The sequence below is a fragment of the Scardinius erythrophthalmus genome (genome assembly GCF_964197995.2).
Source record: "Scardinius erythrophthalmus genome assembly, chromosome: 12".
Classification (NCBI taxonomy): Eukaryota; Metazoa; Chordata; class Actinopteri; order Cypriniformes; family Leuciscidae; genus Scardinius; species Scardinius erythrophthalmus.
In genome coordinates this window covers 5,275,801-5,293,218 of record NC_138232.1, presented here as the reverse complement: position 1 = coordinate 5,293,218, position 17,418 = coordinate 5,275,801, and the positions used below count along the sequence as shown (strand labels likewise).

The 17,418-nt window shown below is 36.6% G+C and overlaps 2 protein-coding genes across 3 annotated transcripts in view; one reads left to right on the top strand and one right to left on the bottom strand.

Annotated features, from left to right (window-relative positions):
* The window catches only part of chd6 (chromodomain helicase DNA binding protein 6), a 38,579-nt gene extending 23,961 nt beyond the window's left edge, over positions 1-14,618 (bottom strand). The window contains exons 1-11 of one of the 2 annotated variants that reach the window (XM_081381058.1): positions 13,813-14,618; positions 11,657-11,708; positions 4,407-4,915; positions 3,039-3,186; positions 2,472-2,621; positions 2,297-2,362; positions 1,887-1,945; positions 1,012-1,129; positions 704-790; positions 477-611; positions 138-259 (exon numbers count right to left, since the gene is read on the bottom strand). In XM_081381058.1, the coding sequence (XP_081237184.1) occupies positions 138-259; positions 477-611; positions 704-790; positions 1,012-1,129; positions 1,887-1,945; positions 2,297-2,362; positions 2,472-2,621; positions 3,039-3,186; positions 4,407-4,915; positions 11,657-11,708; positions 13,813-13,835 (1,469 nt within the window). In that variant the 5' untranslated portion in view covers positions 13,836-14,618. The remainder of the gene's footprint in view (positions 1-137; positions 260-476; positions 612-703; positions 791-1,011; positions 1,130-1,886; positions 1,946-2,296; positions 2,363-2,471; positions 2,622-3,038; positions 3,187-4,406; positions 4,916-11,656; positions 11,709-13,812) is intronic. The other variant, XM_081381059.1, reaches the window with a different exon arrangement.
* The window catches only part of ripor3 (RIPOR family member 3), a 58,496-nt gene continuing 44,071 nt past the window's right edge, over positions 2,994-17,418 (top strand). The window contains exon 1 of the mRNA XM_081381061.1: positions 2,994-3,124. The gene's annotated coding sequence lies outside the window, so the exon portion shown is untranslated. The remainder of the gene's footprint in view (positions 3,125-17,418) is intronic.

The window sequence follows — 17,418 nt, the reverse complement described above, 5'->3', positions numbered from 1 at the left end:
TTGAGACTTAAAACAAGCTTTATATTACTGTCATTATGCTTGGCCTTAGTTTAATACTTAAATAGTTCTTTATACCTTAAACTAGGATCAGAATTGTGTGTAGACCCTACAAGAGTGATATTAAAAGTCTCTTTCACCTGTTGTACCAGTTGAAAAGAAGCCAGTTCATTCCCTCTAATTGGTATTCTCTGAGCTGGTTCCCATTCCTGTATTCTTTGGACTTCTCCAGTTTTTGCCACTGTTCTGGCAGAGGCCTTTCCTGTATTATTACAAAAGACAAGAGAAGTGCCGCTTCCTTCAAAATACATACTATAAAGAAGAATAAACATGTTTTGGATAATACAATCAAACATAGAGCTGAACCATGTGATCATAATGTAAACATACACACTGGAAACATCCAATAAATCTTATCTCGTAACGAAAAAATATAATCGAAAAAAACAATTCCCATTCATTCGCATTTGAGTGCTTACCACGAGTTTAATTTCAGGAATTTTCTTGAGGTCTTCAAACTCTCGGATTTTCACAGGGTCAACATCTTCCTGAAGCTCCCAAGTACTCTCCTCATATGACAATGAGCACCATTTCACCAGGTAGTGGGTAACTTCCTGTTTTCATGCATGCAAACAAACCAAACCTCAAAAGACTGGCATGACAAGCACAGGTTTGTTTTCAGGAGTTCATCTGAAGAGTGCCTTACCTCTCCTGTTTCTGTATCAGTGGTGATAGCGATCTCTAAAACCCGATCAACCTCAATATAATCTGGATTAAAAAGGTCTTCATCCGGCTGAGGAGAAACACAACATCATCTCAAGCATATTTAGGCAAATAATACACATGTAGATAGGACAGTGGTCTATAACAAAGCCACAGATTTAAAGGTGAAGTACTTGCACTAAATTTTCCGCATGGATTTCAGCTTTTACGTCATCATTATATTTGATGCATTTCCAGGTTTTGACTTTAAATGAGCAACAAACAAAAAGCAGCATGTTATGGCAGACACACCTCTGTGAAAATGTGCTTCATTTGTGCCTGCTTGTTTCTGAAGCGCTTGATTTTTTGTTGAATGCGTGGGTCCTTTTCCAGTTCCTCCAAGGTCGCCCATTTACAGTGCAGATAGGAGCTGGCAATGAGAAAAAGCTTTCGTTGCTGACAATGTGCTGTAAACAACACTGAATGCATTTATCATGCATGCATTTAATTTAAAATAGCATTGTGTTCACAATATGTCCTTGTAGCGTTTCTCCATCCATATTTGTGTGTATCACACAAAACTTCTAAGTCACATTTAAACTCTATATTCTGCAAAAAGAAAATTAAGCTTTTTTACATTAACAACAATGTTTGTATATATTAACAACATTTCTGTATTGAGGTATTTCTGACATGAAAATTAAGCACATAACCACTGTTTTATATCAATACCGTAATGCAAAAATAAAAACGATATATTATATAAATTGTAAATTATTTATACATTACAGTAAATTTAACAATAAAATCTAAAATGTAAATATACAGTCATTGCTGTAAGATTTTTTGGGGAACTGTGCTCATCATGAAAATCCTAATAGCCATCTGTCTTTAAGCAAAAAAAAAAAAGTTTTTGAGGTTAAACTTGACCCACTAACTAGTACTGTAATTTCCAAAACTACACCAGAAAAATATCAACCCAATTGTTGATTCAGCAAATCATTTCATGAGGCAGAGTGTATTACTACTCTACCAGATGGACAATTTAATGCATAAATGATTTGAAGTAATGAATTACACAATAAAGGTGAGTTATGCGTTTACTCTGACAGTTTGACAAGCTGAGTGTTCTAGAGTTTGAGAGCACAAAAAGGTAACAGCAGTTTGATGCGCATGAGTACACTTACAAATTTCTGTACTTGACGTAAAACTCCTCCATCTCTTCTGGTGCTTCATCAGGGGATGTCTAAATGAAAACCATAGATCAAACACTGAGAATATTCTTTTTAGGCAGATGTTATTTGCACCCCACTGTAATGAATAGTATATGCTGCAGTAATGCATTTAGGTGTATTCAGTACTTTGTTCTTTTAGCACAGTGGTGTAAATCACGGATTTAATCAAATGTTAAAGGTGGTGGTGGAAATAATATAAAGGTTTAAGAATCACTCATTGAACAACACATTTAATACACATTTTAAAGTTAACTTCAAGGCCAAATAAGAAACATTGTTGCTTAATTTTACATAACTAGACAAATTGTGGCAAATTGTTAATCAAGTCTTAATAAATGTAACATGTAATCGGTTCACTTTACCTCTTTCTTGACCGTTCGCACAGAGAGTATTTTCTCAATAATATTAGCCTCATCTTCAGGGGGTTCCTGGGAAGAAAGAAGGCGGGAGTGATTATTTCAGTGTGTGTTTGCTCAGCCCCTCCAGAAGTAGGGCAGGTGTGTAGTGTGGCATAATGGCAGATGTTGCCACAGTTACCTCAGCCTGCCAGGCGAGGGTAGAGGAAGACATGGCAGCAATTCGGCCCGTGCCCAACACAGCAATGGTCTCCCCGTCATCATCCACGACCTTGAAATCAAGATCTTCGTTGTACTTCCGCCGCTTCACTTGACGCCCTGATCTCCTCTTCTGCACAGAGAAGAAAAGAAAAAGAGGAAAGAATTATTTGGTCGTTTAGTTTGTGTAAAAAATCTTGTGCATATCCAAAGATTACTGGTACAATGTTACGTGATCAGTAAGTGATTTCAAATCACACTAGATCACTCATAACACATTTAATGTTTAAATTTTAAAAATTAAACATTTTTTGGAAACACTATTTAAAATACTGTGTGCTTTAACATTTATCCAACCTGACTTCCAATTTAAAATTGTTCTCATTTAAATGGTAAAAAAAATTTCTAAACTCTTATTCAGAAATTTGCATTTAAATGGTCACTCTAACCATGTTTTCTTTCTTTTGTAGTTTTTATTTCTTTTAAAAATGATGGAATGATGGAATTTGAAGCCCGGAGGCCTGATGAAGATCGGTTCAGGAGAACTCACAGTGTTATCCATAGGGTCGGTGCTTTCCTCACCGCCGGTGGCGAGCGTGCTGAGAGAGGCTGTGTCATCACTCTCCACCATCTCAAGTACAGCATCACTTTTCCTCTTTCCCTTCTTCTTCTTCTCCGGAGGCATGGCACCCTGCTCTCTGCATAACAGCAACACATGCTCTTAAAATCCATCTTACTGGCACAGTTTTGCACAGGTTGACAAATCTTATAGCAAACCACCAAGGGCTTCTTTGACTGATATCAGGCCATATTATGGTACAAAACACCAACATGTGCTGTGCAGACGCTTCCTGGGTTATAAGTGGACAACTTACACAAGCAGCACAAGAGTTTTTCTGGAGCACAGCACTTGAATAAAATCATGTCACTGCTTTACTGTTGAAAGGGAACCACAAAGTGAATAAGGAAGTTAAATAAGGGAATGTATCCCATAAAAGACGATTGACATAAACTTTACAAGTTCATGGAGGGTCATTTTTAAGAGCCATAATTGTGGTATTTATTGTTTATTTGCAACCCTGGGGCAAATTACACATTTGAATACCTTATAAATGCATGCATAAAACTGCACCTTTATTTCTCCAAATACACTATAAAATAACCAAAAGTCCAAATAGCCCTTCACATGGTTGCAGGTTTCATATTTTGACCTTGGTTTCAAATTGGAAACCCATAAGCACCCACATTCACCTTGTAACGCTCACAATCCCTGTATCACATTTCACCTAATCAAGATATGAAAATGATTGAGCGTAGCAAGAACAGCGCTGAGATGGTACATGCAAAACTGTGTCACATATAAAAGATGCAATTTACAGAAATGAGACAGTTTTGTCAGTCGAATTGTTACTCTAAACTAAAAATTATTTACTGACATAAAACTAGTTTGCTGCCTTCAATCAAGACGTCTCTTAGTAAACTAGGCACCAAGTGTGTTGAACATAATATACCTGCAATTATGGTCTTGTTATAAAGCTCATATAGAACTCCAGTGTAAGACAAATAATACTGACTGAATATTACTGTTTATAGCATTGAAAACATCTCCATTTCATGTCATGTACAATACCATTCACAAGTTTGGGGTCAGTAAGTTTTTTTTTTTAAGAACGAAATTATTCAGTAAAGATAATTATATTATAATGTTAAAAAAAGCTTTCTAATAAATAAAATAAATGAATGATGTTCTTTTAAACTATATTAATCAAACAATGTATCACAGTTTCCACAAAAATATTAAGAAGCACAACTGTTTTTAACATTGATAAGAAATAAGAGACTTTAAAATAACAATTAAAAAAATCATACTTGTGAATGGTTGTTTTACCCCAAAATAGTTATCTTTTAACCAACTCACTTTGGCTTCCTCCCTCTTTTGGAGGGCGGATGTGTTGCAGTGTTCTTGGGCTGTGGTTTCACTTTCACATCTTGACCTTTCTTGACCTTTTTGACCTCCTTTTGACCTTTCGCCTCCCTCTTATGATCCTTTTGCTCCTTCACCGCCTTTGACTTTCTCGGAAGAATCTCCTTCCCTTCCTTTTGCACCCTTCTCTTTGGTTTAGCGTTGCTCTCTCCATCTTTGTTCCACTCTGACTCAGTCTTGTCTTTTTTCCTTCGTTTCTTCTTCACCCTGGTCCCGCCCCCTCCATCATCCTCCTCACTGTTGATTGATGAAGGGCGGAGACTGTGACTGCTGGCCGCAGACCCAGCCTTTGTGTGAGTCATGCAATGATTGGGCGGCCCTCCGATAATCCGTAACTGTTCTTTGCCCAAGTGGCCAATGGGAAATGTAGTTTGTGCGTTTTGGTCAGAGGCATTCGAGGCAGCAGCGGATGGAGTGTGCTTTAGTACATGGGTGGCAGACATCTGGAAAAACAGAAAACAGATTAGAATTCGCTCCTCTAATTAAACACTATTTGTGTTGTTTGAAACAGACACATCAAAGACTGTCCTGTCCAGTCAAACCATCTGCTAGTTATCAATAGAACAAATGTTTTGGGAAATTTCATGCTGGTTTATTATACATTATATATACTGAACTAAAACAAACTAAAAAAGTGATCAGGGTCCACGGACAGTGTGAATGGGTTGTTTTCACTTGGTTCACTTTTTAATCCACTCACAGCTCTTTTAAAGAGCACTCAAGTTTTAAAACACTCTAAGCTGTTTTTATCAGCAGGGTAATGCATGTATTACAGGTTATTTTATGGTACAAAGTGAATGAGCTTTATGATGTATTCAATCCATATTCACTCCTATTTACATATGTGCTCTATCGTAAAGAAATCGCAGTGCAGTCATGAGATGCCCAATTACACATTATAGGGCAGATTAAATTAAAACTGTTCTTCTACTTCTACAGGAAAAAACATTTATGAATTGAACAGAATTCACTGCCATCTGTGAGCTTTGTGTTTCTGGTTCACATTTAGCCCCGTATCTCTTATTCGGCGAAGCACGTTATTTTTAACTACGCCTTAGTGTTGCAGTGAACACGTGGAACAGCGCGCATGTGCAGGCACACACACACATGCACATACGCACTCCCCGACAGGGCATGCGACTGCAGGCAGGTATGGGGATAATGTCAATGAATCACATGCTTTCCAAAGCAAGCGGGCTGGAATCAGGGCCGTCGTCATGGCAACAGGCTCGGGACCAAACTGTGGGAAGCGGGAACGTAAACACGCAGTCTCCGTGGTAACCCTTTCCTTTCTGGGGTCTAAAAAGCATCGACCTCATTGTTCCTGAAGGTAATATTGCCAATGTCTACATGGGTGAAAAAAACACTACTTTTGTACTCAACTGCACTGTACAGACAACATGAAGTGTAAACGGCAACCTGCAACTGAACTGCTCTTTTCACTTTTGCCCTTACATTGACCTTTTTTTTTATGCTCTCTCTATGCATCACACACATATGCACGCAAAGCTAATGCACGGAAGCAAACACTGCAGACTATTCCCGTGACGTGCTGCAGTATGCATGCTTGCCAGGCAAATCTGCCAACCGCAAGCGCACACACATACACACGTTGCAATCAAATTCCCTATGAATCAATACCAACTCCCAACTCCCAAACGCGACAGCTGCAGTTCAGTCAATGCCAGATCCAAACCTGAACACACCTTGCTCAAATGTGCTTTATAAAACATGCACACACATCGCTCCTACTAACATGCATTCACCTCTCCACCAAATGCACGAGAGCAGTCAAGCTAACTGCAATAACAAAAAGCAAAATCATGAAAGAATTCATTGTTTTTGTCCTTTAACTGCTCTATACATCTGTAAACCTCCCTAAATAAAGACCATATTGTTTTGCTCATGGATTCAGACAAAAGCTAAATAAAATCGCACACTTGGAATGAATGGAAAGACGATATGTTCTTGTGTTAAAAACAGACAGAGAAGAGGACAAGGCATGGGTCTCAAGGAAACATTTGATCAATTTATTAGACCTTTGCTGAATTTCTTTTTTATCTATTTCTTAAAAAAATTAAGTAAATAATCTTACTCACCACAAACTTTGATTGGTAGTGTATATGTATAAAATAGTTTCTTACATTTGTAAATAAACTCATATATAGGCAAATTTTTTATTTGTAGTTGTAAAGCCTCCTTGACTTGTTAATCACTTTTTATAAACTTGCAGTGATTTAAAATTGGTCAAAATCAAATCACTGGGAATCCCTGCTGGTTCTTCAGGAAGGCCTGATAATGAAGCTCTCAGAGTCGGAAGTGCCATTTGAATCACTCAACTCGCAGAGAGGAAATAATAAAACTAAATTGGGCTACTTTGATTTGACACCACCAAAATTCAAATCAAAATGTAGATCAGATAATTTGTATGACAGCGAGCATGTTTACATGCACACCTGTACACTGATAACTCACAAAAATCAGCTCATTGTAATAACCTGTTGTGTGGTTTACATGCAAACCAATAACCCGACAACGCAAGTAAACCGCTTTTACAAGACTTTATTAATAAATCAGGTTTCTTCCCGGTAGTAATGTCAAAACGCAATAATTTGCATATCTGACTGAAGAGTATTTCATTGCTTTTGTCGGATGTGATGTTAAATAAAGCATTAAGAACCGAAGAAGAGTATTGCAACATGTCAGAGGGAAACTCACAGCTCATATATTATCCTCTCATGCAGATACAGATGCAGCATTTTGATTATACCACTTCTTCTGCTGCACGAGATTTCAAGAAAAGGGTGTGTTCAAGAAGGAATGAGTTTGCGATATATTTCTTCCTCCCTTACTGCAAAATGCTCGCTCTGTCTGGATGTGCTTAAATCCACAGTGAGGACGCATTCATGTCACATATCACATATGAGCACTTCAATAAGCCAACAGAAAGCAGGGGTAAAACCAGTAAGGGGTAAAAATCTAGATGTGACTGATCAGTTCATGCTTAAGCAGTTTATGGCCTTACTCTGATAAAGGAAACCGGGTTAACGCGTTTACATGATCACGTGCATTGTCGGCTAATTAGGCATAATCAGGTTAAGAATGTGCATGTAAAGGCACTCAGAGACATGAACCTTATTGATAAGTCTCTCAAGTGTGAAAATGTTTCTTTGGCCTTTTTTACCTTTTAATCTCTTATTCTTTTTAATCTGCTGTTGTCCCCGATGTCCTTCTATCGTAAATGCAGTGAAATTCAGGTGGTCACAGTTTCAGAGTAAACAACAGATGAATCCCATTGAACACTACATACAACTGACAAAGTGACAGAGAGGTTGCTATACTGACTACACACAACCACTCTTCACTTCAAGAGATCCCAGCGCTGAGTCTAGATCCTCTGTGCCTGACAGTAGACCAAAAGCCTCCCAGATCTGGCTGACAATCCGACAGCTCCACAGAAGTGTCCTCAGGTGGTTTTCCACATTAAGGTGCAAAACGCTGAACATCTCTTGAAACCAGGAAAGACGTACTACAAAATGTATCAATGATAAGTATTTACTGACACAGCAATAGTTATCAAGGGGGAGTACGAGAGACAGAAGAATTTTGAGTGATGCTGACATTGATTTATGTTCTGCCTAACTGATACATGATCACAACGCTGGCTAGGATTTATTCACAACTCATAAATGTCACCACTGATTCTTTGTGCTAATTACAATGGTACTATGGTCTGTGGAAACAGACAGGCACACTGGAATACACAGACATGCCTGATCCATGATAAAAGGCAATTGATCAAAATGTTTAAAGTACTGTATTGTGGATTATTAAGTAAATTTTCAATTAAATCTCGACTAACTAAAATTTACCACAGAGATAAATGCATATTAAGATGTATTTAAATACTGATTTCACGCTCCAATGCATTGAACTCCAAGCATAATGCGGCAACGTTCAACTTTGACCTCGTTTTCCCATGAAGTTTCAAAGCGCAGCCAATGATTCCTTGACAATTAGCATGATTAGCTGGGTGTTGCTGGCCTGAAAATCAAAACAAGCTGGAAGACAGATTGGATCGAGATGTACAACATAACTTGAAAGGCAAATCATGAAAACGGCAAAGTGAATCTTTCTACACAATGCTACACCACACACCATCTTTATAAGTACTTAAGTTGGATTTCATAGGAAATTGCTAGAGAATATTATTGATTCCTAATCAAACATTAACAAAGCAAAACTTTCAACAAAGTTAAACATTATCATCATCATCTCAACGTCCTCATCTGAAAGTATCAGATGAATGGAGGTCAAGTAACTGAAGTACTTATCAGACATAGGGGATTTCCAGACTTCAGACTCACATCACACACATATTTCTTGTACTTTCTAAGACAATAATCTTTCTTAGCTCTGTTTAACACTTTACTGCATAAATCAATTCCATGAATTTCATTGCTTACAAGAAAGTTACATAAAAATATGCTATTCTTATTTTTTTAAATGTTTTTATTAAATTAAAAAGGTTTTAAAAAATTGTGCAAATAAATTCTATGTATGCTTGATATTAATATGCAGTACAACACTGAAGTAGTAAGTGTAGTAGACAAAAGAGATGTATTGGAGATGCATGCTAATACAAGGTCTTCACTGACTACTTGCGATTGGATCACCAAAAACAAATGTCAAGTGTATACAGAGCCAATACTCAATAGGAGAATTATATGCTAATGCTGTAATATAACAGGCAAAGATGGTGCACATTAATTAGACATGTAACAGTAATGTCAACTAAATGCCAATGTGACTATTTTGCCGAAATTTCTAATTTATATTTCAAGTCAACTTCTTGCAACTTTGTGCGCAACATTTACGCTGGGTTTAAGTCATACCATGTAGGTGCAGCAGACAGCATATTTGCAGCATATGCCAACAGATATTAAATTCAAAATCTTAGCATTTGCCTATAGGAAAGCAATCATTGCACCAGCCAGCCTGCACTGACCGAACCTACTCTTCTAGAAAGCATTCGACTCAAGCATCAACTGAAAGCACACGTAACAGCAGTGCTGTGGTCAGTTATGTCAAACAGACGTTCTCCTGCCTGGTAACTCATTAACTGTCATTATAAAAACTCTTTGATTCTTCTTGAGGAAAATCTACCACCAATGTTTTCAATGAAATTTTCCAAACATTTGATGCGCCACAGGTTTTTATAAGCTTACGCTATGAAGAAATGATCTGTCACCAGTAATTGTGACCATGATTATAAAATGGATAGTTATGACAAAATCTGATACTGAATGAGCCACATCCAAAGCCATATAAAACGCAAATATGAACACATCTGCACATTTTATATACCACGGTAAGCTGCTTTAATGCTCATAAACAGCCTACAGCCGACAGAATTATTTAAGAACACACTTAAGGCATTATGTTTGAACTTATCAGTCAAAAGAAATCAAAATTAAGACTAGAATATGACTGGAGTCTATTTACACATCCCCAATTCTAATTCTGGAAAACAACTACATTGAATTAAAGAGTTAAACTTCTCAATCAAAAGGGCACAGTCAAGGACGTTGTCTTAACTAGTCTTAAAATGTAGTAATTATTATTTTTTTCTTCAAGACAAGTCCTACTTTTTTTAAGTCAGTTACATAAAAAGGTAGATCGGTCTAATTTGAATTAGAAGTAAGACTGATTGCCTATTAGCAAAATGCGTGTTGGTCAAACTAGTTCATAAGACATAGTCTTAACGTAGTGGCTATGCAACTGGCCACTAATCTAATTGTGAAAAAGGATTAAGTGTTTTAAAAGTCCACAAGAAAGAAAACTTATGAATGTCTTGTTTCTTCTCATAGGTAGTAACAGCTATGTTTCCATCCAAAGCTCAGAATTTGACATAAAACATTTGCGAATAAAGCAGCGTTTCCATCCCATGTGTTCAAGAGAACAAAATATTCACTTCATGGTAAATTGGATATCTGTAATAAAATTGGAAGTTGCTGCAATCAGTGAAGCCAGTGGCTCTTTTTTCCTACATCATAAATGACTTGCGTCTCAGAGCGCACAGATGAAACGCAATAAACGCCGTCATGTTATCTTGCATTCGGATGCCTGATGTTTGTGTATGCAATCGTGTGAGACAGTTCTGGGAGGTCATTATACCAAACATTTTGATGACAGACTTTGGGTCAGGCATTTCAGAATGATCAAACCAAATTTTTGAGATGCTGTGCAATGAGGTTAGTCCAGTTATCCAATCACATTTACTGTTGAGGCAAAGTCACATGAGTTTTTTGTTGTGCATTGAGGGATTTCCATCAGTTTATGCACGTCTTCTTATCAGATAAAAATGTATACACCATAATTGAGCACATCTTGGTGTTTCGCGTTTTTTAATGCAATATCCCAAAATGAGCATTAAATCTGGAAAGAAACATAGCTGTTGAGATTACATGGAGAGCAAATGAAGAAAAATATTTGCAGAAGAAAACTGAACACAAACTCTGCTCAGATTTGCCTGCAATCTAAATCCAGAGATGAGATTTCTCATCAAATTCTTCCATGAGTAGATAATCCACAACTGTATAGCTCTATACACATACTATGTGTCAACATTTTTCTCCTTTGGTAATTTTTACTTATCCTAAGGAATTGTAGGGCACACATCACAGAGTTGATACTGCTATGCAACATAACGGAGAACTCCAAAATCTCCTTGACCGAAAAAAACAACCTCAATTATCTTCAGGGAGGAAACAATGTTATCAAAAAAATGTCACAAACTTTCTTCTCATTTTTGCATGCAACTTAAATCCTAATCGTAAACCTATAGTCTCAAGTGTGTTGCCCTCAAGAAAGTTATCATTAGGGTAAGTTTACCTAACTAAGAAGCCAAGTAAGGGAAAAAACTCAAGCAACAGACTTTGGGTCAGGCATTTCAGAATGATCAAACCAACATTTGAGATGCTGAGTGATGAGGTTAGTCCATTAAAGTCAAATATTAAAGTCAAAAAGTAGGCTAAATAAAACTGAGGATCTTTCTGAAGTATAGCTATAGTGCAAGGACTAAAAAGGATGCTGATGACGATGAAAGTGTGAGAGACGATGTGAGAGACAGATTGAGGGAACTCTCACAGAGTGTCTGACGGGAACACATGTGATACACTGACCTGCTTGTCCTTCTTTTGTATTTTCATTTTTTCTTGATCTTTGTGTCTGCGTCTGGAATACAGAGATATAAGGATTCATGAATATAGAAATTAAAACAAAGCATAAAAAACAACTGCTAAAATAATAAAAAATAAAAGCATAGAATGTGATTCAGAATGCGCACTAAAAAAAAATGTAAAGGCAATCATTGAATTCTTGTGACAATAAATAAATAAAGTGGGAAAAGTGCATATTATGAAGACAACTGCAGTAGACATTAATAATGTCTAAGATATATAACTAATGTATATAATATAAATGTATTCTTATTCAACACTAACTTTAAGTATTGTTCAAGGTTTATATACTGGGGTACGACTATAAGTAAGGAGTAAACTTTAAGCTATCACTATCACCGCCTGGGACCAAGGCATCACTTTATAACAACAAAAGTGTTTTGTTCAAATTAATGACTTGCAATTAATAGCAGGTTATAACAACAAACGTCTTTCCACTTATGCACCCTATTTAATTAACTTCAATCTCTAAATGGGTTTGATTAAAATAATTTGAAATTGTTCCAAATATTCAATAAAAGGCCCTGAATAATCACTGAATATTTTTTTTTTTTTTTTTTAAACAGTGTGTTTTTACAGTAATTGCATGCAATATTATTAGCAACATAAATCCATTTTAATCACAGAATTACATCATCAACCAGGCGGGACCCCTGATACTAACTAACCCATTGCTTGAGGTAAGACAGCTGTCAGTCTACCTGTGATGCACTGTAATTATATTCAAAAGAAATTTAAGTTTCGACATTAAAAAAACATTATTAGTGGCATAAACCCATATTATCACAACATATTCACCATGACCCAGGTGGGACCCTTGACAATAATTAACTTATTGCTTGTGGTAAGACAGGTGTCAGTCTAACTGTCGTGCATTTTAATTGCATACGAAAGAAAAGCATAAAGTTTTGACACTAATGCAACATCCTTAGTGATAAATCCATTTGAACACATTCATTTCAAAGCGGTTACATTATAAACCAGGTGGGCTCCTTGATACTAACTAACCTATTACTTGAGTTAAGATGGGTGTCAATCTACATGTACCGCATCTGCATTGTCATTAAATTAAAATTCAATTAAAAACATTTGGTCACAGTAATGCAACATTATTAACGCCTTAATTCCATAATAAATCACATAATTAGCCTACATCATAAACCAAGTGAGACCCCTGAAACTAACTAACCCATTCCTTGAGGTAAGACAGCTGTCAATATACCTGTGATGAGCTGTAAGTATATTTAAAAGAAAAAGCGTTTAACTAAAGCAACATTATCAGTGACAAACCCATATGAACATCTCCTACATTTCTGATACACCATAAACCAGATGGGCCTCAATGATATTAACTAACCCATTCCTTCAGTTAAGACAAATCAATCTACCTGTGGTGCATTGACATTGAATTAAAAATAAATATATAACAGTACCGCAACATTATTAGTGACATAAATCTATAATAATCACATAATTACCCCAGACACAAACTAAGATACTGATTGAGGTATGATAGGTGTCAATCTACCTGTCATGAATTATAATTGTATAAAAAGTAAAGAATAAGTGTTGACACTAACGCAACATCATTGGTGATATAAATATATATACATAAAACCAAATAATTTCATTAATGGAGTAACATTATAAGCCAGGTGGGCCCCTTGATAGTAACTAACCCATTCCTGGAGTTAAGACAGGTGTCAATGAAGAAGGCATTTTCAATGCATAAAAAAAGGAAAAGCATAAAGTTATTAAAGTAATACAACATTATCAGTGACAAAAAAAATTAAATAAATAACACGTTAATTTCAATAGGGATGCAGCAAAAACCAGGGGTTGAAGTAAACCACATGAGTGCTAGAAGTTACATTGTTCCTAGTACTTGATAACAGTCATGGGATGCTTTGTGCCTCAACAGATGCCAAACTTGCCTCATAAAACACTAACATCGTGTCCCATATACATTAGCCCCTGTAGGGCGCTAGCCAGCTTGCTAACTGTAATGTCACGGCAACGGTGCTCTATATTTCAGGCGTTACACGCGTGAAGAGCCACTCAAACTCCGCGGAGGGACCGTCAAACGCGACCTCACCTACCTGGACACGCCGGCTCCGGACATCAGCTAGCGCAAAAACCTACACGTTCCTCTCTCCGCATTTATTTCCAAGGACACTAAACGCCATGACAGTTTAGAAAAATGCATAAAAAATTAGAGGGGGTGGGAGTCGGGGAAGGGAAAAAAAACTCAGAGCAATTTCTTTAATCCTAACGCACAAGAGCAGTTCATTCATGAGGGGATGCGAGAGTTTGACGCGTCCGCGCGCCACCTACCCCGTGCAGTTTTGCGCGCGACGCGTTAAAATTAAAAAAAGTTAAAAATGTGCTTACCTAAAATGGCTACTGCGGCAGCCAAAATACAAACAGCTATTATTTGGTGAAGTTTAGCGCTGGCCGCCTGCTACAACAGCCTAACTTGCGTTTAGGCCCGTATTCTGCCGTTCGCCATTGGTCGGTTCTAAGCGCAGCTGGGCCGCTGGATGTTCCTATTGGCCAGCGAGCTGTCACTCAAGCGACGCTGCGCCAAGCTTGTCTGAGAGACACACATCGCCAGCGACCATTGTGTACTTTTAGCTCCTTGTGTGGATGTGGATGTTTTTGCTGTGATTCAAGAGGTTTTTCCGTTTCAGTTCTTCACCGGTGATCGAAAGCACGCGCTGGATTCATTCGCGTTTGTCGCGTCGCGTCCGGAGTGCAAAAGCAACGTTCTGGGTTTTATTTTTCTTCTCGCCTGCATCCACCAATCATGCTGCTTTTTACTCCATCATTACGGCGCATGAGAAAGAGAGAGAGAGAGAGGGGAAAAAAAATGTAACATTCCACGTCTTTGCTCATGTTTCATATCCCGGATGTGAGAATAGCAGGGGTTATAATGAAGCGTGTGGGTGAAGCTGCATATGTCCTTGTGATGTGTTCGGTTTCCTGAAGCTCTTTTGAGGATTCCGAAGCTGTGTTTGACATAGACAGAAATTCCCGTTGTGCATCAAACAGACTCTAGTGTATGTCATTGCTGTAATTCAGGCGTACTTGTCTTGCACTAACCAAAAAGTACCATGGTAATATCATGGTACCATTGTTTGGACATGGTGCCATGGTCTTCTGGACATCTACTGGGTTTTCTTTGAGTACCATGCATGCACAGTAAATTGCATGGTAAGACTATGGTATCAAATGGTAATACTATGGTACTTTGAAATATACCATGGTGCATGTCATGTATAAAAACCCTGCAATACCGTGGCACATCTTGACATTAGTGCTGGTACCACCACAGTAATTTTTGTAATGAATAACAAAAATGGCATCATAGAAATACACAACTGTTCAAAAGTTTGGGGTCAGTAAGTTTGTTGTGAAAGAAATTAATACTTTTATTCAGCAAGGATGCACACATTGATGAAAATTGCAGTAATGTTACAAAATATATATTTCAAATAACTGCTGTTCTTTTGAACTTTTTCATTCATCAAATCATCATATTAGAATGATTTCTGAAGGATCGTGACACTGAAGACTGGAGTAATGATGCTGAAAATTCAGCTTTGTCATCACAGTAATAAATGAATGGAAAAAATATTCAAGTAGAACACTTCATTTTAAATTGTTATAATTATTCATAATATTACTGTTTAATGTATTTTTGATTAAAAAAAATATGCAGCTTTGGTGAGCATAAGAAACTTCTTTCAAAAACATAAAAAATCTTTCTGTATAGTTGTTTGCACTTTCTGCATGCAATAAAAATTGTTACTTTATCAGTCTCACCTCCTTTATTGCTAATTAGTGACTCTAGACTATATTAGTTTATTCTGTGCCATTTATGAGCATTAAACCTGCTGGCACAAACTAAGTGCTGTCACACTATAACGTTATTCCAGATAAACCTATTTCATATATGTATCTGCATATTGAACTTGTTTGTAACCTTGCAAAACTTCCCAGGGAAAGGACAGAGAAGCTGAATTTGGCATCTTCCGCTAAAGGTTTCTGGCAGTAGTTTTGGCTTGTAATTGTGTTGTTGCGGGGCTGAGTTACATGTGCACCGCTGACCCAAACAACCTTATTTATAAAACTCCACCAAGAGCATTGTAGATAAACTCTGCTGAAATGACACTAGGACTTTGAGGAGCACACTAGAGACCTTCAGCTCTCAGTGATTGTAAATGTATAAATGATTATTTTTTTTATTTTATTTTTAAATTACATGCAATTGACGTTTTTATGCTTGGAAGATGCTTTCTCTTCTATAGAAAGTCTAAGCTTATCTTAAACCACTATACTAATATGGTAATAAACTATTACAAAGCATGTAGTTTAGGATGCAAGTTATTTTTGTCAGCATATATTGAAGTGCACTAAATGAGTAATTGTATTGAAAAGTGCAGAATGCAACAGAGCACACTTTGGAATACTGTTATCCCACAATCATGACCGTTCAGTCTCTTTCTTGACTCATTATAGTATAGACTTCTAAATTTGATTTATTTTTATTTTTTCACAAAATATATTACAATATGCATAACCAAGATGATAATGGCATGCCACTCATTGATAAAAACAAAGCTATATGGATTGAAATGTTCATGCATACTGCATATTATGTCACATACTATTTTTTAGAGGTTGTAGGTATAATGCATAGTTCACAGCATCCATTATAGTCAAGGACAAATCTGCTCAAGGCCAAAGAAGTGATGGCTCGTGGCTCACATGTTTCATATATATGACATTGACATCACACCTATAATGGAAGCACTCACTTTCATTGACACAAATGGCCATTTTGCTCATAACCATAATATTAAGGGCAAACACATGGAATACCTCTGTTGAGTCTGTTTTTAAGGTGTGTTCGTTCAGCGCTGCAGTGAAGGGATGTGCCCCTCGTGTGTGTTCACCTGCACACGTCTCACTTTCACACTGATTGAGGTTCCTCACAGCAGATGATCTCCAAACCATCTGTTCCTTCGCTGCACATATGGTAAACTGACTGGAAGAGATGCAAGTAAAGAAAGAACGATAGAACTATTAAGAAGTCAACTTCCCATCTGTATGTCCTCTGAGCATGTCTGACCATCACCATTTAAAATCTTGAAGACTCTCGCAAAATGTTGAAATTTTAATAATTCAAATGCACGTTATTATTATTAATTTTATAATTAAGCAATAATAATATAATTATTAAATTAAACAATTCCTTAGTCCCTTTCCTCGTTTTTTTAGCATTATGATAGTGCACTAAAATATCAATATTATTGTAGTCTTTAATTCATATTTTGAATTTGTTTTTATATCTTTCACTTTAATTTTGTTGTGTCTTTGTCATTTTTATAAAGCTTTTTTACTGTGTCTAGATATTTCTTATTAATTTTTATTTCAGTTTTAGTTATTTACATCAAGTTAAACTAAATGAAAATAAGTAATGTTGCCTTGGCAATAGCTGAAATAAAATATTTTTTGTAGCCCATGTCATTTATTTTAGGTGTTTATTTTTATTTCAATTTTTTTTTATTTTTTTTTATGGTTTTAGTCTCACTTAACTATAACCATAACTATAATCATACAACTATGTACTGATCCAAATAAATACAAAACATATAGTGGAACATGTTCTTAGAGGACCTTCACCTGTGGTTACACCTGTG